The sequence below is a fragment of the Schistocerca piceifrons genome, chromosome 4 (genome assembly GCF_021461385.2).
Source record: "Schistocerca piceifrons isolate TAMUIC-IGC-003096 chromosome 4, iqSchPice1.1, whole genome shotgun sequence".
NCBI classification, from domain to species: Eukaryota; Metazoa; Arthropoda; class Insecta; order Orthoptera; family Acrididae; genus Schistocerca; species Schistocerca piceifrons.
In genome coordinates this window covers 456,452,001-456,474,293 of record NC_060141.1, presented here as the reverse complement: position 1 = coordinate 456,474,293, position 22,293 = coordinate 456,452,001, and the positions used below count along the sequence as shown (strand labels likewise).

The following is a 22,293-nucleotide window of genomic DNA, read 5'->3' as shown; positions in this document are numbered from 1 at the left end:
GATTTAAGTTGCTTCACTACTCGGAGGATATTTACTTCTACGTTACTCATGTTGGCAGCTGTTCTCGATTTGAATTCTTGAATATTTACTTCCTCTTCTTTTGTGAAGGCATTTCGGAAGGCTGTGTTTAGTAACTCTGCTTTGGCAGCACTATCTTCAATAGTACTCCATTGCTATCGTGCAGAGAAGGCATTGATTGTTTCTTGCGGCTCACATACTTTACATGTGACAAGAATCTCTTAGGATTTTCTGTCAGGTTTCGAGACAAAGTTTAGTTGTGGAAACTGTTATAAGCATCTCTGCAACATTATTCATCTCTCATGTTTGTAACAGTGTATGCAAGTTCCATGTTCCAAATTTAAGCACCAATAAATATATATTCCTATTTCCTAACACAGTTTGTCTACATAGGGACAATCCTGCATTCCTTGTTGAATTATTCGTAATAACAGATTTTTGCAAGGCTGGAACAGACAGGAGAACCGATAGAGGTACTCAAAGTAGACACACCGTCAGGTGGCTTGCGGTGTATGGATGTAGATGTAGATGTAATGGGGTATCAACCCTGGGCTCAACCCCCAACCTGGAGGAATGGGCTACCGCCGGTACAGCTCTAGACCTCATCAAAGCGCACAAACCCTCCTGCAAAGCACTGAAGATGCCTACGACATGGCGGTATCCCCTGAGAGTGCTCCCCAAACAATTAATTCTTCTTATTTTCTTCAAGTACACTGCCAGAAAGCGGCATGGAGTGGCCACACGGCACTATGTCAGGGACTGCACGGCCTCTCCCGCTGGAGGTTCGAGTCCTCAATGTGTAAGTCTAGCGACCAATGACTTCAGCAGCTTGGTCCCTTAGGAATTCACACACTGCCACAAATCTGGATGTTGACATCATTGCCCAGGACAACCGCAAACTGTTTCACGAAATTTTTCAACGGAAACTTCCATTTCTTTTTATTATTTCTTGTCAGTTTCCTCTCCAACACAGAAATATCTCATGTCCTATCTCATTCATCAAAATGGGATGTTCCCCACCATATTTGATAAATGTTCAGAGGGGGCCTTGTGTAATAGTTCCGATACTTATTTGTATGGATCGGAAGTTGCCAACTTGCTTATCTGAACTGTTTGGTCCATGTTGGAGGGGGAAATCGTGCTTTTCTACGTCCAACAAGCTACCAATAACAGAAGTCACTTTTTGAAGATGTACATCTATTCTTACAACTCTTGCAGTCTGATATACAATTATCAGCAATTTCAATTTTGACAGTTCCATCGACTCAGTATACACGAGAACATGGTTTGTCCAGTTCTTGTTAGCCGCAAGTGATATAAATTAATTTTATACTTTATCTGTTTGTTCTCAATTTTGAACATTATTTGCACTGTCTAAAAATATTTTACTCTTAGTGTTCTGTATTATTATATGTGGAAGCAAGTAGCATATTAAAATTAATATTATTTCATCATTTTGAAGGTCTCTTGATTCTGTTAGTAAGATTAATTACACCTACATAACGGAAGAATCCACAAACACAAATAAAGAATTAGCCTATTGCCTTCGAAGAAATTACACATCATTTCAGTTATTCAAGCTAGGTACACATTATTTTAGAATATACTGTGAATGAAGATTAAAAACAATGTTGCACCTTTACAACACCATACTTCGCCTTCACAGTAACGATGCAGTGGAATGTACCTTTAAGGGCTTGACGCCATGTCACATCATGTCACGACACCATCACATCAGGGTGTATTCACACTGTCTGTCATGTCATGTCATTTCGCTTAGTTTATAGATTGTTCCACACCCACGAGTATCATCTCATCTTTTGGGTCGATGGAAGGAAACTGAATCTCATCTAATCTAAAAGGCCCAGCACCAAATCGTGAAAGTGAAGTTACGAGTTATCACAGTGACACAAAACGTCGGAGTATATGTATGAACTGAGGAACTAACAACGATAAAGTTTATTAATACCCAAAGGACACTTCATAAGATGTATTCTGGATCAATTTTTTATGGTAAAGTGCTGAGAAGCGAAACAACATTTCAAAGCATCGGCATTTATTAGCTAGCGAAGATATGTACATACAAACACATCAAACAATATTTTTAAGGGAATAAATAGAACTTTTTTACCTCACCATTTTTTATTTTTTCTTACGAAACTAACAATTTCATGAATCACTGTGTTTTTCTGCTTTATTACAGCTGTTTTTTTTCTCCTAAAATGTTATTTAAAGAAAATCATTTCATCAATGTATTTGCTTATTTTGAAATCTAAATAACTTTTTGCTTTCAGATATCTGACCTCGCTTGTGGAAGAACACTGAATGGAAAAGAATGGAGTCGAGATGGAACATTTGCTGTTTACCGCGAAAACAAATCACAATAACATAATAAAAAGGAACAAAATCCACTACTATGACATGAGTGAACGCAGTGAAAATAGATTAACTTCCGATGTTAGCAAACGATGACGCCATCAAAAATTTCTTCCCAGAAACCTTGGCGCGACCCGACTTGTTCTGACGTGACGCTCCGTTGACGGCCAGTGTGAATGCAGCCATTAAAAGTGCATTGTGAAATTTTTGGCTTGACGTGACGGCCAGTGTGGTTTGTTCTTTATAGAGTTTCTTACGTTTTCTTTCCCTTTCATTGTTGTATGGTACTAATTTACGAAAATTGTCCAGAATGTGACATGGTTCATTGTGTAAGGATATAACTCAATCTCAAGTATTTAAACATGGCTGCAGCAGCAACTGTTAAAATTCTTCACAATAAAGGATGGCAGCCAAAAACAGTTGCAGGATAGAATTTTTTTATTAAAATTCTTGACCAAGGTCAAGGTCTCAACAGTTCATAGGTGAAGTAACATTGTTAAACTGTTCGCTTTAATCCTGTACCCATTACACATGTCGTACAAATGGAGATGATATTTTAATTACTGACGACGCCTTTTGGCATAATTGTTTCATTATTCTCCAGTGCATGATGTAATTTTAGAAATGTACTTCTCATGAAGGTATGTTTATATGTACCGAAACCTTGGTCAAGAATTTTAATAAAAAAATTCTATCCTGCAACTGTTTTTGCCTGCCATCCTTTATTGTGAATAACTCAATCTCTTTTGGTCCATTCGCTTTCCTTTATTTATGGCAAATCTCTTGTCTTGAAAATGAATCAAGTAGAAATCCGGCTTCAGAAAATATAGCACGAAGAACAACGTGGCCTAAAAATACAGGTGACTGTGAATTGAGCAAACACCAAAATGCACTCTTTTACACACACTCTGGAGCCATATCTTTGCTATTCGGCAATAGAACAGTTGATCCAGACTTGTGGATGCTGTGTTGTTTACAAGTGCATGGCATACTGTGAAAGAAGTATGCTTACGGTTTGTTTGTAAGAGTAGTGCGATTATGGATCACGATGTAATAAACGCGTTTGTTGAAAATCTCTGCAATCATTTTAACTTAACTAATGAATCAGTAAAATGCAACGTACGTAAGCACAGTGAGAATTTACTTCGTGATGGTGACATGAGTTTTCCCCTTTATTATACAATGACGAACTTTAAAGAAAATGAGACAAACTGTGAACTGCCTACAGCCGCAATTTTGGAGAGCTCTGTTACTTCAGATTCCATAAGCGAGTCGGATAGCAAGGAATTGAACCTGAAAGAGGCAAGTGACTTTGATATGGAGCCACTGTGCGCCCTTTTTATGTATCTCAATGACGTGAAAAACGTCAGATCACAAGTGTCGATAATTAGAATTAAGTCTCTTGATGTTTAAATTTTAAATAGCTCACAAACTGTTGAATGTATTTACAATTCGTACATGCAAAGCATGCATTTATTAGGAAACTTAAAATGTGTACTAATCGGATATATACCGGGCTATTGTTAATGGTAACAACAAAATTTAAAAATAAAATGTTGTAGCTCAGCATATGTGCTTTTGGAAGTGATTTACTGACATTTATCAACTTTTACCTACAGCAGCTTACATCTCTGAAAGAAGCTAGCGCAACTTGGAAGTTAAGAATAGAAAAATGTGAGATTCAGAGGAACCGCGTCGTCATTTATTTCCAGAAGGACTATACCTTTAGAACAACCCTCAGAAACGTACTTCAGGCGCAGCATTTGTATGGCAGCTGTCAGAAGAGAAAGCAGGTATGCAGTGTTGGAGCCACAGAGATAGACCTTCTTGTTAATCCATGGCACTTCCGTACCGTGGGACTTTAATAACATAGTTTCCCTTTTTTTTTTAAAAAAAAAAAAAAAAAAAAAAGCTCTTGTACACTCATTTCCATGTTTGTGATAAGTGGGTCCCAGTTAGCAGGTAAATTTAAAGGCTCCATTCTTCTAGCATTAGGATTACAAAATAGTTGCCAACATTTTTCACGGCCCAGTTGTCATTTCACTGTTATTTAAATAGCTGTTTGTTGATAATATCATTTCTCTAGTGTGTAGCATCTATGGTCATACTTTCTTCAAACTATTACCAGTATAAAGAGCTGTCCTGCACACATTTTGGTGATTTTGTACAACATTTCTCATATTCGAATCAAAGAAAACATTAATAGCTATCAGTGATACAAAATATCAGTACAACTTGTTCAGAAAAGAGAAACCCAGCAGCAAGTGAAATGCCGTGAAGGAATCAAATGGTCATCATAATAATTAGGGTATGGAAGCATGCTTCCAGACCCAGTTATTATTTTCTGTATTAACCTACTTACGTTTACTCCAACTTCTATTGAGAGTATATCTCATGTGATATGTGGTAATAAAACTGGTGGGGGATGGTCCAAAAACAGATGGATATATCCTTTAGTCCATGGTGCTGGAGGCTAAGCAGGGGTCTGCTGTTCCTCCTCGATCTTCTCTGGTTGATGATAGTGGGCCTCTGTTGCATTGTCTTGGAGTTGTGCAGGAGTAGAAAAAAACATGGCACCTATCAAGCTAGTGGTTAAATTATTCTTTCATTATCCCCAGTTTGTTAAGTTTGTCGAAGTAGTCGTTGGCTGCCATATCGTCAGTGCAAGACTTCCTCCTTCCCGACCGAAATTCTTCCTTCACCCACCTTTCTGAGACACGGGGTGTTTCCAGTCGGTGGGGGTGAATATAGGATTGGTATTTATGGTCCTAAGCTCCTTCTTTGATATGACATCACACAAGAGGTCACAGACTTCATAGAAATCGTGTGACTTTTGTGGAAGAGATGGTTTAGGAAAGTCCGAAGGGGTAATGGGATATGGGTTGTTCAGGTGTAGCTACGTCCTGTCTCGAAGTGATGCTGCCATCTTCTTTAGCACAGGCTACACACTGCACTCAACTGGGAGCGGCAGGCATTCATGCAGTTCTTCCGGGTCGACAGAAATGTCCGATCCCATGCGTCGGCTTTGACCCGTGACGTAAGGGTGTTGTCGTGTGTGATGGCATGGAGTTTGGTTTGTGAGTGTGACGTGTTTGTACATGTCGTCGTGTTGTGGTTTGTTGTGCCCTCGGGTGGTATGTTCAGGGTTTTCGTTTGTGTGGTGTAATGGGCTCAGTTTGCGTTTGCTCATTATCCAGAATTGTTTGAGTGTCGGCTGTGTTTCTAGCGGAATTCGTTTCAGTGAGTTAACAATTTTGTGTGAAGGTTAATTTAGTGTTGTTCGCTGTACATCGTGTGGTAATTTTAGTAAAATTAATCAGTTGTTTTTGTTCAGAAATGGATATGATGGATAAAATTAACAGTGCACAGGTCAAGGGAAGTGTTCTATCCCAGTGTGTCACTGTGTATGTTGATATTGGTATCGGGAGATGTTTTAGAGCTATATAGGCCAAGGGGAAGTGTTTGATCCTAATTTATGGGATCGGGAGCTGCTGTTGAGCTATATAGGTCAAGGGAAGTGTCTGATTCCAGATGATATCGTGTTTAGTGGTATTTTGGGAGTTTTTTTTCGTCGTTTTGTGTGGTTTTGTATGGGGGTGGATGTCTAAGATTTGTTTATATCTAGTTTGCCCCACCTAAAAACACCCCATTTCCCACGTTTGCCCCATTAGTGTCATTAGGCTTTTTGTGGAAAGTGTGTGTGTGTGTGTGTGTGTGTGTGTGTGTGTGTGTGTGTGTGTGTGTGTGTGTTTGTTTTTTGATGTATTTTCGTCCTCATAATGTGTACGTACCGACTTTATATGCGCCGTATTGGAATCGTGGTTTATGGTCGTTTCCGCTGTTGTGGCTTGGCAAGACAGTCAAGCCACTATGAGGAAGGCGAAAGGCACGCGTTAAGCTCACGCAGGCTCGCATGAGGTCTGGAAAATGACAAGGAATTGAGACTAGCAAAAAAGGTACGTAGCTTCTGGAATACTTAACTTTAATCCATAATTGGTGAACATCAGTCTGACGGTTCATGCATCACAAGATAAATAGCAAATGATAATGGCGCCTTGCTAGGTCGTAGCAAATGACGTAGCTGAAGGCTATGCTAACTATCGTCTCGGCAAATGAGAGCGTAATTTGTCAGTGAACCATTGCTAGCAAAGTCGGCTGTACAACTGGGGCGAGTGCTAGGAAGTCTCTCTAGACCTGCCGTGTGGCGGCGCTCGGTCTGCAATCACTGATAGTGGCGACATGCGGGTCCGGCGTATACTACCGGACCGCGGCCGATTTAAAGGCTACCACCTAGCAAGTGTGGTGTCTGGCGGTGACACCACATCCGCCATATTTGTGACGTCATGGGTCAAAGCAGACGGGCGGGATCGGACGCTTCCGTATTTCCGTTCTTCCTCTAACTCTTCCTTGTCTTGTGAGGTTGTCTCGATGGGTGTCTCTTTGTCATGTGTCCACTGGCCAGCCTCCCCTTCGGGAAGGAGAGCAGGTGACTCAACATCCATGAGCATCATTGCAGCCTTCCGCATTTCTGCCGGGTGGGGAGGGGGGGCTGTGTCCGTCTGGGTGGCAGCATCCACCCTTGCCTTCTGTGTCACAGGGAACATGATGGCAGGGACAGGCATCTTCTTTTCAGCTCTCAGGTCATCCCGCAGCTGTTGCAACTGCCGGTGGACAGCTACAAGCTCATCCTTCATGGCAGTCCTTCCTGCCACCATTGTCGCTGTGAGGACATCCAGCACATCATCTGTGATGTCTTCTTATGGCAACGCAGCCCACTTCCACCTGTTGGGTTGGGTTTGGGGGGGGGGGCCATTGTGTTATTGCCTTTGACGGGCTGTGGGCACGTGGCAGCTCTCTTCTGCAGTTTCCAGGGCATTATGTAACTAAAGCTGCATGAGTTAGCAGTGTAAGCACCGCTGCAATTCAAGCATGTGGCAGCAGTACTTCTTGGCTTGTCACAGTCGCATGTGTCTTGCACATTCAGGCAATTCAAACACGTGACTGTACTCTTGTTTGACTTGGCAACATGCCACATTTTTTGGCAATTGTAGCATTGCTGCACTGCCTTCTTCTTCGTCTTCTTCTTGACAAAGCGATCATTCCTGATGGCTTGCATCAGAATTCGAGCACGGGAGCCAGCTTTCTCTCTTGCCTCGTCCAGACATTTCAGACGGCGAAGTCTGATGTAGGTGAGCGACAATATGACACACTGCAGGGGTGGAGTGTGAGAGGCTGTAGCTTACCTTTATATATGAATATATAGGCCTACAAGTTGAATTGACCCCTCAGTTGACATCACCAAGGCTGTGCATATTCTGAATGAACTGTGTGATTATTTAGTGCATTATCATTGACAGGCATTTGATACTGCCAGTATAGCAAAGCCAACTTTCTGTATGAGTGCTTATTGCCTGTGGTCCATGCCCTTTATAATAATATCTCTTTTGCACCTATGTGTTAGTTTTTGAACTGTAGGTTATCATGACAGACTCATCTGAGGCATAACTTGAGGCCTAGGTTAGGTTGGAAGGTGGAAGTTTGCTTATCAGTAGGCAAAGCCAATAAATGTTAATGAGAAACTTATACATGACAGCGTAGCCCAAAGTCAAGTTGAAATGCGACGTTGTGGTTGAGTTGACAAAGTGGTATTGAACACTTCACTTAAGCCAGATTGTACCTGTGTGTTTTTCAACTGTCAACAGGATCAGTAGTCCATTATTCATTGTATGGTCTTTAGCTTGTAGTCAGATGTATAAAAAAGCAACTTTTTTTTTACTAACCACATTTTCCATTGTTTTGAGTATGAAAATGGCAGGTTAGTTGTAATGTAAAACTAACAGCCCAGAGAGACACAGCAGTGCTCAACCGTAAACTTGAGAGGTATGCAGTACAAACTGTGTGGCCATTCCATACTTAGTTTTTTATGTTCTCCGTGTTGACATCCACATCTATGCTCCACATGTCACCTTACGATGTGTGGCAAAAGTGTACTTCCATTACAGCTATAATTTTTCCCCTTTTCCTGTTCTATTCATGAATGGTGTTGGAAAAGAATGACTGTCAGAAAACATCTTTATGAGCTGCCACAGGATGATGCAGAAAAGCTCTAAATACTGAATTCTGCCTTCCGAATTGTCGGACGCAAGATTGCTGTAACACACTATCAGGTCATTTCTTGCCAAGTGATCTAGAGGTTCCCAATGAATATCAGTAAAGTTTTACTTTCGTCAGTATAATACTTTCACTGATATCCTACTTCCAGAGATATAGTCATTTGTTTGAACCCACATTGCAACTATTGAAAGTGTGCCACTGAATTTCCGGCAACTATGAGAAGTATCTCTGGTAATATTTTCTTGAAAGAAACTAAACTAAGGCATCTTGTACAATTTTTGCACTCAATTAAGTAAATAGCTTTTTATAACAAGAGGTGTAATTGCATGATAAATCTGAAACTTTGCTCATTCTAACTTACCAGTAAAAGTTTTTAGGGTATAAAATTTCATTTTCCTGCTTTCTCGTAGTGTACAGATTGAGGGCAAAGTTGACATTTTTTTCTTAAAATGGCAAAAAGTCTTCTTCAATCTCTTTTAAACCATTTACATTTGAAAGACCATATTCTAAACCACCTGAAAAATTAGACTTGGTGTTGCAGTGTGAGCATATCAGGTCCTAAAAACTGATGACAAGGTGGAGGTGCATTTATAATGTGGCCATATTCTGCTGTTACTACTCAGATTAAATCTGACATCTTTTATTATGTTCTACAGTTGTTTAGTATTTTCTGGGGAAGGTTATATCAGAAGTCCTGGTGACTAGGAATTGAAATTTAATCAGAATAACCGGAAAAACTTGAAAAGGTGTGTCACGAGTCAGCATGACATTCTGGGTTATTATAATTACTCTGATGGTGTTCAGGGTGCTGCAGTGTGGGCTGTATACATCACAGGATGCTGAAACATCATGGGTATGTTCATTAATCAGTGCACTCACAGAGTATGCTTAAAAAAAAATGAATATGACAAATAGTATTGAAATGATTTGGCAATGTGAGTACCTCAATAATACCGACTCTGAGCTAATGAAATTAATACTGGCAGTACTTGTACTACTACAGCTGCTGCCACTAATAGTGATAATGGTAATAACAGTAATAATAATAATAATAATAATAATAATAATAATAATAGTAGTAATGTAATAAGAATAATGATAGTGGCAGATATAAAAAGAATTTGCAGGTGTACAAGATAGATATTTTCTGATATGGGGAGTTCTGGGAAAAAGAAGTTCAGGGAGACTGCACCAGCTAAGAATACTGGGAATTTTGTTCTGATGGGAACAAGTGTTTCTACCATTCCCTCACCCCCCACCCCATCCCAGGGGGCTCAGCATTTTTCTTTGGTGAGTATGTGCTTCGTTACCACGGGTCCCCAGCCTTTGCAGCACTCCTCCCCTTTCTGTGCTGCGTGTCTATCTTTCTGCTATTCTTTTCCCCTTCCTTGGGGACTGAGTCATAAGTCTACTTCGGGAAACCGAAGTTTTTGGTGAAACTTTGTATGGATTCATCCTGTCCACTCATCTTTCTTTCCCTGTCCCTCCATTTCTCACCCTTCCTCCACTTTGGCATATAAGGTATCTCTTTTTCCTTTTCTTCTTCTTCTTCTTCTTCTTCCTCCTCCTCCTACTGCAGTCCTGAAGACTGGCCCCTGCATTTGATGTGTGAAAGGTGGCTGTGTAACGCATAATTCCCAGTCCCAAGTTGACAAGTATGGCTCGTATGTACCCCCTGGTGAAGGTCAGACCCGTGAGGGGTGATTGCCTGAGCTGGTAACTTCCTCTATGCTGACTGGCCCTCTGTCTGGAGTCTGTGAGGTGCGACTTAAGTTGTGGACAAGCACTTGGTGTGGACAAGCACCTAAGGCAGATGAGCCCCTCATAGGGAGGGTTCTCCAGCGGTAAGGAGTCCACCATCCGAGACACTGCCAATCATAGGGGAGTTCTCTGCAATGAGTTCCTCATTTCAAAAATGTAAATGGGTTAAGATGAAAGAATTGACACCTCTCCAAGGTGCACCCTGATACCTCATGGTGTCGTGCATGGATGATGGTGACAATTTCACGACAGATAATCCATTCAGAAGGGTGTGGATGCCATTGCCAGTCCTGCGAAGGCCTGTTCTCAGTTGCATAATGGGACCTTGCGTATGTAGCTGGACAGTGCTTTTCAAGTACAGAAACTTATTAATACAACACTTTACAGCTACCCTGTTAAAGTAGAGGCCCTGTGCATTCTAAATTCCCCATGTGGTGTTGTATACACTTGACTGCACAATGGCTTGGCAGAGGCTGAAATTACAGCCTACCTCACTGACCAGGGAGTGATGGCATCATGAGCAGTGTTCATAAAGTATTAGTGCCAAACTGCACTCCATTCCTCACATGTGAGTATGTGTTACTGCCATCAAAAATTAGGGCTGGCTACAAAGCTGTTACTGTCAGACCATATATCCCAAATCCCACGTGTTGCTACACATGTCAGCACTACAATGACACCCGTGAATCTTATGAAAATGCAGCCAAATACATAACTTGCGGCAGGGATGCTCGTGAGGGTGAGTGTCCATCTCCTTCCCTGCACTCAATCAACTGCAAGGGTGACCATGCTGCTTTCTCTCATGACTGTCCAATCTATCTCAATTAGAGAGCCATTCAGGAGATCTGGGTGAAGGAAAAGTTTCCTACTCACATTGCTCAGAAAATGTTGGTTAGCCACAATCCTTGTACACCACCCTCTGGCAATTATCATACAGGTGCTGCTGCAACCCGACGTACGAAGGGCATGGCTATGAAGGCTTACAACTTCCAGTTTAGTGCCATGATTGTGTAATCGTCCAGCTCCAAGGTCAAACCCTCATCTTTACTAACAAACCTTTGCCTGCACCAGTGACATTACATGCCTTGCAAACAGAAGCATGGAAATCCAAAAAGGAGTACTCTCACGATGACTTTCTGCGCTCATCCAGCCAGCCGTCGTCTGGGTCTGCACCTGACAAATGGCAGGGTTCTAAGCAATGAAACAAGGGCAAACAATTTTTCCCTTCTCCACCTTGGCATTATTCTTCATTGGTGTCACCATGAAATACCTTCACCTGGCCGACCTCCATTTCACCGAGACCCACCGCCAACAACCAGTCTGCTGGCCAACCGAAGGCAAATACCAACACCTCCGCGAACTAGAGGACCAGGATCCTCCGACCTCTGAAGCGCATTGTTGTGCATGTTCGAATTCTGGCACTTGGCAGCTGCTACACTCATTGCCCCCCCCCCCCCCCCCCTTATTTGATACCTCTCATGTCGTATCAGGTAAGGTTATTCTCCAGTTCACAGCATCACATCCAATAGGGTTGAATTACAGCTCCTCTTGTGATCATACTTCCAGTTGTTTTCTGACTCCAGGAAAGAAAATTACACTTTCACAATCGCTTTCACCTCCCACACTTCACTTCAGCTGCCGGCTAACGGGAGAGTCATGTTGCTCTTTCGAGACGACGTCCATGATCACACTATTTCCTTGCACACCCAGCTTCAAGCTGTTGCTGTCTGTCTTTCCCTTCCCTGTTTTGCCTTCTCTCTTTGCAATGTCTACTCACCCTTGTCTTCTTCTGTCATCAGGGCAGATACTTTGCAACTTACTGCTCAACTTCCCCCTCCCTTTTTGCTGCTTGGCGACTTCAGTGCCCACCAAACCATTTGGGGCACTCCACATCCCTGTCCGAGAGGCTCTCTCATAGTAGATACCCTCAAACAGCCCAGTCTAATCTATTTGAACACGGGTACACCCACATTTCTTTCAGATTCCACGCATTCCTTTCTCCAGTTAGCCCTAGATTGACATCCAGTGAAAAGAATATAATAGCTAACATTGCACCCTGGGGATGCCTTATACTGTCTGTCTCCATTGTGACTTATGGTGCCAGACATGATGCATTGCTTTCAAGATGTCAGGTATGAACGAAACCAATGCACTGCCCTTGGCAAAAAATTTAGCCCGCTAATAAAAGGCTTTGCTAAAGTCTAAGAAGCACATAATAGCTGTCTCGTGTGCAACTATGGCAAGCTTCAGGTCATCTGTTGCCTTTATTAAGGCAGATATTGTGCTGTTATATTTACAGAGCACTGATTATTATTTATTAAGTAGATTGTTTGTTGTTAGGTAAGGCCTTGAACAGTGCGGGAAGAATGCAAATAGTTCGGTAATCGGAGGGTGCTGTGGCAACATCCTTTTCAGGTAGTGGCTTAACTAGTGTTTGTTTCTAGGGCTGCGGGGAAACACTGGTGTTCAAGAGTGGTTGAAGATATCTGTTATTGTGGGCAGTAGTGAGTCAGTAATAAGCTTCATCATTTGGACTGTAATGCCATCATGTCCAATAGATGCTGATCTGATACGCATTATGGCTTTTACATCATTCTCGCATTTGGTAGGTTTTGGGGAAGTTCATAGCAGTATGTCTGATATTTTTAGGAACAGATTCATGTAAAAGATCATTTTGAGAGTGTATTTTCACTGTGTAATGCTGTTCACGTGCTAATTGTAATTCCAGTTTAAAGTATAGTATATTTTGTGTTTACATAGTTTGTAGTTGATGTGAAAACACTCTGTCTTCGGGCCACAATTGGCCCATCGGGCTGCTGTGTCATCCTCAGCTGAGGATGCGGATAGGAGGGATGTGTGGTCAGCACACCGCTCTCTCGGCCGTTATGATGGTTTTCTTTGACCAGAGCTGCTACTATTTGGTCAAGTAGCTTCTCAGATGGTATCAAGAGGCTGAGTGCACCTCGAAAAATGGCAACAGCATGTGGCGGCCCAGGTGGTCACCCATCCAAGTGCTGGCCCATCCGACAGTGCTTAACTTCGGTGATCTGACGGGAACCAGTGTATCCACTGTGGCAAATCAAATCTAACACCTTTCAGCCATCTAATTTCCAAACTTATTTTATATCGCTACCATTTTCAGCAGTTTACCATGCCACCCTCATGTGGTTTGAAGTGATCACCATAGCATGCAGAAATCTACAGATACTAGAATTTGACTGCTGGACCCTGTTTTGACCAGAACCGAAGTGGAATCTTCCTACAAGTTGGTCAGGGGTCTGAAGATGGCATAGTAAATCACTGAAACTGGTAGCCAGGTAAAATAAGTTTGGAAATTAGATGGCTGAAAGGTGTTTGATTTGACATTCTAAAGTTAGAAGTGATCTCTTTTAGGCCCCTAAGATTACACTTCATACAAGGTACTTGAATTTTTTATAGGTATCATTATTTGCTGTCGAATATCATGAGGAAAATTGTACTACTGCCAACATGATGTCACTGAGGGTGCTGGAATAACAGCAATAATGTACTGTTCCAGAACTTAGCACTTGTCCCTCTTTGGTGGCCAGTTAATGAACTTGCTGATCCTTGTGGATACATAAAGCCTATTAAAGTATCCTTCTGCTCAGCAAAAGCTTCATGGATATTTTCCAATCCGCCACTCTTTTTCATAAATGTGTCCTGGCTGGAGGACTGATCTGTTTCACTTCTGCAGTGAGAGCATTAATGACACAAAATTTGCTTTCATCGGCAAAGAATAAATTGAATGAAATAAAGTGTTACAAGGAAAGTGGCTTTATCATGGGCATACTTTAGCAGGAACTAGAGAATATCATGATTTTTTGCCAGTTGATGAAACAACAATGCAAGCCAGCAGTTTCCCTAATGATTCATCTTTTCTTGCGAAAGCTAGTGACAGTAATGAAGGAGATTTATTAACATCTGACCTTTAGCCAGTACAGTAAGCTGCATGCATTTATGAAAAAGACTGGTGGATTGGAAATATGTGATACTTCCACAGAGGGATGCTTTAATAAACTTTAAGCACCCACTGGCCCAGCACCCACATTGAGGAGTGACAAGTACCGGGTTCTGAAACAATATATTACTGCAGTTATTCCAGCACCCTCAATGACATTATCAGGCTGGCAGTAAAGTTTTTTTCATGACTTTCTACAACAAATTAATGAAACCTGTAACATATTCAAATACCTGGAAGGAAATGTAAACTTAGCATCTTAAAAAGGCCCCTTCTAGCATTGTCCTCTGACAACTGGAGAAATATATCATCGGGCATGGGATCCTGTGTAAAGAAACCATTATCAGGCTTGGGAACCTGTGGTAAAGAAACCCACTGGTAGCTGGAGTTGCACAGCTATTGGGCATGGCACTGTGCCAGTGGTAATGTTGGATTTCTCACTTTAAAAGAAGCCAGCAGTGGTTAAACCACAATGCACCATACCAACGCATTTACCCAATTTTTCATCAGTTCACATAAACTGCAAGCTATGCAAACACAGAATGTGATTATGTTTTAAACTGGAATTGAACTAGCATGTCATAACATTGCAAATTTATAGACAAAACTTACAGTATATGACAGTGGTGTAAAATTTGAAGGCAGTTTTTATGATGTGTCTTGCAGCTGTTTTGTAAAAATTTTACTAACAAGATGGTCAGTGCCTTGGTAACACACATTTAAATTTTGAAGTTTTTCCCAGGTTTTCTGACTCAGTCTCAATCTCACTCCCTAGTCATCAGAACTTCTGATATTACCTTCCCTGGAGGGTACTAAACAATAGTAGAACTTAATAGAGATATCTTTGAGTAGGCTACCATTGGAATATGGGTGTATTTTAAATGCATCTCCACCTTATTGCTTTTTCTTAGGGCCTTATATGTGCACACTGCAAAACTGGATCTAGTTTTTTAGGTGGTTTACAATATGGTATAAGCAATTAAAACTGTTTAAAAATGTTTGCAGAAGACACTTTTTCATAAAGGTGGTCTAAAAATAGCCATTTTTTGGCATTTTTACAAAAATCATCAGCTTTGCACCCAAATTGTAAATTACTGGAAAGCAGTAGAATAATGAAATTTTGTATCTTAAAACCTTGTTTCTGTTCTCAAAGTTCTCGAAAACTCGGCAACGCTTAATAATACACGTACAGGGCAGATACAGGAAAAAGTAGGGGCAGTGGATAAAAACAGTTGTGAATATTTTTGTATAAAACAATGATGACAGGCCTCTTTTTAACAATGTAAGTGTATTTTGTGTCAAAGTTCTTTTACTTTCATTAGTAATTTGTGTACGATCTCTGTGTTGCTTTTGCAGTATTTGAAAATTACAGAAATGTTTCTGAAGCACCCTTGATGTTTACTAAACTAGTTTGTAGCCTTTTACATTTAACATGATTTTTTTCATTTAAAGTCATTTTTATTCCTGGCATTATTTAGGGTGGGACAATGTCTGAAATATAGCATTTAAAGTTTAAAATGAGGCTTCTAATTTTTAATATTTTTGCGGGTGGAGGTCCCCCACATTCCACCCATATTTTCCATCTGATAACTGACAGCTTCTTGTTAAGGTTGGCATCTATGTATTAGATATACTGTCATTCACTATTAAAAAACGTGAAGATAAAAGCCCAGGAGAACTTGAATCTTATGGACCAATTTGTTGGGTAAGTGCCCAAGTCAGACTACAGGGAAAAGATTCTATGCCATTGTCTAAGGGATCATAGACTGGTAATTGGCAAGAGCCCCCTGCAGTACAGTTTCAGGAAAGCAAAATTCATTAAAAATGTCGTAAATCATGCAGTGCATATTGTGAACACTCAGGGGGCAAGTATTGTATAGGCATAATGGCTGTCATAGGTGGATCATCCAGTAACTTATGGTAACCTGTTATATTCAAAAGACTGAAGCAAATGGACTGCCACAGGTGTTTCTGTAACAGGTTAAAAGATTACCCACAGACAGGCAGGCAAAACTGTAGTGTCTCAGGGAGAAAATTGTGAAAAATATCAGCAAAGGCTGCCCATGGGGCTCTGTTTGTATTCCAGAATTGTGGGATGTTGGCAAAGAACCTTTATTGAATTAGCTATAAAGTATGTCTCACTAGAGGGCACATAGCCAGTGCAGATGATCTGCTAATTGTAGTATCTGCAAACACAAAGGCTAAATTAGAAGAAATTAGTGGGGAAGTTCTTGAAACATCTAGCAATTGATATGCAAAAAATAAATTAAAGATCACAGCCCACACAACAGTTTAGAATAAATGACCTTCCTGCAAACAGAAAATAAGTTCATAATTAGAGAGAAATACTGATGAAAATAAAAACTTTTGCACTTGTTGGAATTCTTTGTCAGAGAGGCATTAAAATCCTGAACAAAATAACATCAGTTGGCCAAAGAAGCTGTCAGCTGCCTCTTAAGTGGTATAAGAATATACCACAATACAATCTTAATCACTGTTATGGGCTATGGGTCAGTCATATGGACTGACATAGCCAGAAAGGTAAAGAGCAAAGGCTCTTCTGCAAGCATGCGTCTAACAGGTGTGATAGTACAACGTAGAGAACAACACCAATAGGTGCTGCTGGTGATAGTAGACTTACTACCCCAGGACCTAACAGTAAGGAAGGGAGGTGGACAACATTGGCTCGAGAAGGACGAATATGATAAAGTAGTGGTACTAGGTACAAGAGACACATCAAGTATAGAAAGAAAGGCATGCATTGGTAGAGAATGACAAGAAATCTGGACACAGGGCAGAAACAGGAAGGATAACCTACCAGTTCCAGATCATGATGCACAAATTTTAACTCTAAAAGATTTTTGTGCTGCAACACATGTTAAATATAGTTACCAACTTTTTAGGAAAGCCGATCCAGTTGCTGTACAGACTTTGATAAACCTTATCAAGGAACAAGAGTGGCAAGATGTTTATAGTGCTGATACAGTAGACGATAAATATAATGCTTTCCTCAAGACTTTTCTCGTGCTCTTTGAAAGTTGCTTTCCGTTAGAACGTTCAAAACAGGGTACTAGCACAAACAGGCAGCCTGGGTGGATGACTAAAGGGATAAGAATATCTTGTAGAACAAAGTGGCAATTATATCAAAACGTTAGAAACAGTCAAAATCTAAATGCAGCAGCCCATTACAAACAGTATTGTAAGGTGCTTAAAAAAGTTATTAGGAAGGCAAAAAGTATGTGGTATGCAGATAGAATAGCTAAGTCTCAGGATAAAATTAAAACCATATGGTCAGTCGTAAAGGAAGTGGCTGGTCTGCAGAGACAGGTCGAGAATATAGAATCAGTGCGTAGTGGGGATGTCCGTGTTACTGATAAGTCGCATATATGTACAGTACTTAATAATCACTTTCTGAATATAGCAGGTGAACTAAATAGAAACCTAGTCCCAACAGGGAATCATATAGCGCTCTTAGAAAAAAGTGTTCCGAGACTGTTACCTGAAATGCTCCTCCATGATACTGACAAGAGGGAGATTGAGTTAATAATTAAATCACTAAAGACCAAGAACTCTCATGGATATGACGGGGTATCTAGCAGAATACTGAAGTATTGTTCCACGTATGTTAGCTCAGTACTTAGCCATATCTGTAACTTTTCCTTTAGGAGTGGTTGGTTTCCTGACCGATTGAAGTACTCGGTAGTGAAGCCACTTTATAAAAAGGGAGACAGGGATAATGTTGACAATTATAGACCTATTTCTATGCCATCGGTGTTTGCTAAAGTTATCGAGAGGGTTGTATATACAAGGTTACTGCAGCATTTAAATTCACATAATTTGCTGTCAAATGTACAGTTTGGTTTTAGAAATGGCTTAACAACTGAAAATGCTATAGTCTCTTTTCTCTGTGAGGTTTTGGACGGATTAAATAAAAGGTTGCGAACGTTGGGTGTTTTCTTTGATTTAACGAAGGCTTTTGACTGTGTTGACCACAAAATATTACTGCAGAAGTTGGAACATTATGGAGTAAGGGGAGTAGCTTACAATTGGTTCGCCTCCTACTTTAAGAACAGAAAGCAGAAGGTAATCCTTCGCAATATTGAGAGTGGTAATGATGTTCAGTCCCAATGGGGCACTGTTAAATGGGGCGTTCCCCAAGGGTCGGTGCTGGGGCCACTGCTGTTTCTTATTTATATAAATGATATGCCTTCTAGTATTACAGGTGATTCAAAAATATTTCTGTTTGCTGATGACACCACCTTGGTAGTGAAGGATCTTGTGTGTAATATTGAAACATTATCAAATAATGTAGCTCATGATATAAGTTCGTGGCTTCTGGAAAATAATTTGATGCTAAATCACAGTAAGACTCAGTTTTTACAGTTTCTAACTCACAATTCAACAAGAACTGACATTTTAATCAGACAGAATGGGCATGTTATAAGCGAGACGGAACAGTTCATGTTCCTAGGCTTACGGATAGATAGTAAGCTGTTGTGGAAAGCCCATGTTCAGGATCTTGTTCAGAAACTAAATGCCGCTTTATTTACCATTAGAACAGTATCTGAAATAAGTGACATTTCAACACGAAAAGTAGTATACTTCGCATATTTTCATACGCTTATATCATATGGTATTATTTTTTGGGGTAATTCTTCTGATTCAAAAAGGGTATTTTTGGCTCAAAAACGGGCTGTTCGAACTATGTATGGTGTAAGTTTGAAAACCTCTTGTCGACCCCTGTTCAATAGTCTGGGAATTTTGACATTGCCCTCACAGTATGTATTTTCTTTAATGTCGTTTGTTGTTAGTAATATTAGCTTATTCCCAAGAGTTAGCAGCTTTCACTCAGTTAATACTAGGCAGAAATCAAATCTGCATGTGGAATGCACTTCCTTGACTCTTGTGCAGAAAGGAGTGCAGTATTCTGCTGCATCCATTTTCAATAAGCTACCACAAGAACTCAAAAATCTTAGCAGTAGCCCAAACACCTTTAAGTCTAAACTGAAGTGTTTCCTCATGGCTCACTCCTTCTATTCTGTCGAGGAGCTCCTGGAAGAGCTAAAAAATTAAGCAAATTCCAGTGTTACACTCTTGATTTTCTTTATTTAAACTAACGACTTGTCACCTGAATATGTTTCTTATATTTCATTTTATCTGTTTCTACAATCGTGTTATAATTTCATGTATTGACTCGTTCCATGACCATGGAGACTTCTCCTAAATGTGGTCCCACGGAACAATAAATAAATAAATAAAATTAAAAAAAAACATAAAAGAAAGATCAAGAATGTTGTACTTCCACCTGACACAGGGAGCTGTAGACTACACATTGGGACATGGTTCATAACCCAGCTACAACTAAAAATACAACAAGGTACCTTAGATAATTGTGAATGTGGAGCAGTCGGCACTCAGACCACATCATCTGAGATTTTGCCCTTAGACAGTATGTTGCAGACAAGAGTAGGAATGTCTTTAGCAAGACACCTGCCAATAACATAATAAGGAATGAGGAGCTTTGGCACAGCTGAATTTACTGACAGCCAAAATGTTAGCTTGTGAGAAACGACCAAGAAGATGCCATATATCATCATGACGAGACCCACCATGGGAGAAGATCCATTTACAGCAACCTCCAGGAGGCAGCAAGGAGATGAACTTCAGAGATTCTGACAGCTATCTCCCAGTCTCATCAATCTTAGGTGGCACAGCAGTAAGGCTGCTGTGATTCCTGAGTTGTGCAACAGCATGCCAGGGCTAACTATCCAGACAACTGAAGAAATATATAGTTTTGCTCTGATGGAAAGTAAGGGAGTATAGTGTATTGCAGTGTTGTGTAGTGTAGTATAGTCTAGGATTATAAATTACAAAATTTGTGCTGTACGATTTTAGTATAGTACAGTAGACCAGTAGCATGTGCCTTCTGGATTCTGGACGAACGTATATCTGTGCACCAGATGTCCAAAAGATAGTATGTAAATTTTTAAAATTATTTATATTTTTTAAGTAGATGTTTTATGCATTTTTCCTTAAACAACATAATGCCTAATTATAATACCTTATTTGAAATTATTAAAATAATAGTGAACCCGGCAATACTTCACAATTTCGGTGGGGGACTGGGTGTTGTGTGTCCTTCGTCATCATTTTCATCATCATTGACATGCAAGTCGCCAAAGTGGCGTCAACTAAAAAGACTTGCAATATGGCAGCCAAACCCGAAGGGGATATCCTGGCCAATAAATGCCATATGATCATTTCATTCTCTCTCTCTCTCTCTCTCTCTCTCTCTATCTATCTATCTATCTATCTATCTATCTATCTATCTTTTTATTTCCTCCTCCCTTGCAGTCATCTCCTCTTCCACCCTCTCCCTGCTCCCTGACCTTGAACCTTGTTGATTGTTATTGAAAATGAAACATCGATCGGGAGCTGAATTCACTTAAAATGAATGTGAGAATGGTTGATATCATTGGTATGTGAGAGATGAGGGAGACCTCTCCAGCTGCTGAATCTGTGAGTAATTTGCCCAGTTCTAATGTGCAAACAAATAAGATTATAATAAAAGGAGAAAGACTATATTTGAAGAAACAATTTGTGTAATAGTTAAATTGCATAGCTATCACATAGATGTAATTGTTAAAGCATTGTGTAAAAATTCAGAGTAAATTGGTCAAGCACTTATCAAGATTTTTGCTAAAATCATTGTCACTATATGTATGACATGTATTTAAATATCATATACAATAAAATATGTACTCGATGTCTGTCCAAATGTTCATAAGATTGTTGAGTAAAAATTTGAACTAAACTGGTCAAGAACTTCTTGAGATATTTGCTAACAATATTTTCCCTTTGCATATTAAATATTTATTAAAATATTTAACATATATCTATCCAAACAGGTATTAGAGTGTCATGAAAAATTTGGATTAATCGGCCAAGAACTTTCGGACATTTTTGATAACAGTGTTAAACTACAATTTGTCTTTATATAGTAGTATAGATTGCATGTCATATTCATATATACTAACTCAAGTACAACATTTGGTCTTTTATTGTATCCAGATAACGGACTTAAAGAAAATAGTTAATCAATCAGTAAATGTCACTCGGCAAACTGCTGTTCCATCAAGACCCAGCCAATGCTCTTTTTAGCAATACCATGTGTTTATGATACAGAAGCTTTGGCAAGATCAATAGCTGTACTGTTAAGTAACAAACATTTCTTATCCATCTCACTTAACAACAACTAACTGTGCCTCAAGAGAATCCTATTCTGAATATTCTAGCTCCTACACCACAGGAGTATATCAAATTCATTATGCCAACTCCGTCATCTTGAGCCCTGGAGTCAAAAACGTGCCTCTATTTTCAGAGTTGCCACAAGTTCTAGAAAACAGGGAAATTCGGGAATTTCAAACATGAACCATGGACCTTGCCGTTGGTGGGGAGGCTTGCGTGCCTCAGCGATACAGATGGCCGTACCGTAGGTGCAACCACAACGGAAGGGTATCTGTTGAGAGGCCAGACAAACATGTGGTTCCTGAAGAGGGGCAGCAGCCTTTTCAGTAGTTGCAGGGGCAACAGTCTGGATGATTGACTGATCTGGCCTTGTAACATTAACCAAAACGGCCTTGCTGTGCTGGTACTGCGAACGGCTGAAAGCAAAGGGAAACTACAGCCGTAATTTTTCCCGAGGACATGTAGCTCTACTGTATGATTAAATGATGATGGCGTCCTCTTGGGTAAAATATTCCGGAGGTAAAATAGTCCCCCATTCGGATTTCCGGGCGGGGACTACTCAAGAGGACGTCGTTATCAGGAGAAAGACAACTGGCTTTCTACGGATCGGAGCGTGGAATGTCAGATCCCTTAATCGGGCAGGTAGGTTAGAAAATTTAAAAAGGGAAATGGATAGGTTAAAGTTAGATATAGTGGGAATTAGTGAAGTTCGGTGGCAGGAGGAACAAGACTTTTGGTCAGGTGATTACAGGGTTATAAATACAAAATCAAATAGGGGTAATGCAGGAGTAGGTTTA

At 40.3% G+C, this 22,293-nt stretch overlaps 1 protein-coding gene across 3 annotated transcripts in view; it reads left to right on the top strand.

Annotated features, from left to right (window-relative positions):
• The first annotated feature begins 3,246 nt into the window (after positions 1-3,246).
• Positions 3,247-22,293, top strand: part of LOC124796364 (DALR anticodon-binding domain-containing protein 3) — a 94,980-nt gene continuing 75,933 nt past the window's right edge. Inside the window, exons 1-2 of one of the 3 annotated variants that reach the window (XM_047260523.1) lie at positions 3,247-3,696; positions 4,017-4,187. In XM_047260523.1, the coding sequence (XP_047116479.1) occupies positions 3,433-3,696; positions 4,017-4,187 (435 nt within the window). In that variant the 5' untranslated portion in view covers positions 3,247-3,432. Of the gene's footprint in view, positions 3,697-4,013; positions 4,188-22,293 lie in introns of all 3 variants that reach the window. The other 2 variants (XM_047260522.1, XM_047260524.1) reach the window with 2 other exon arrangements.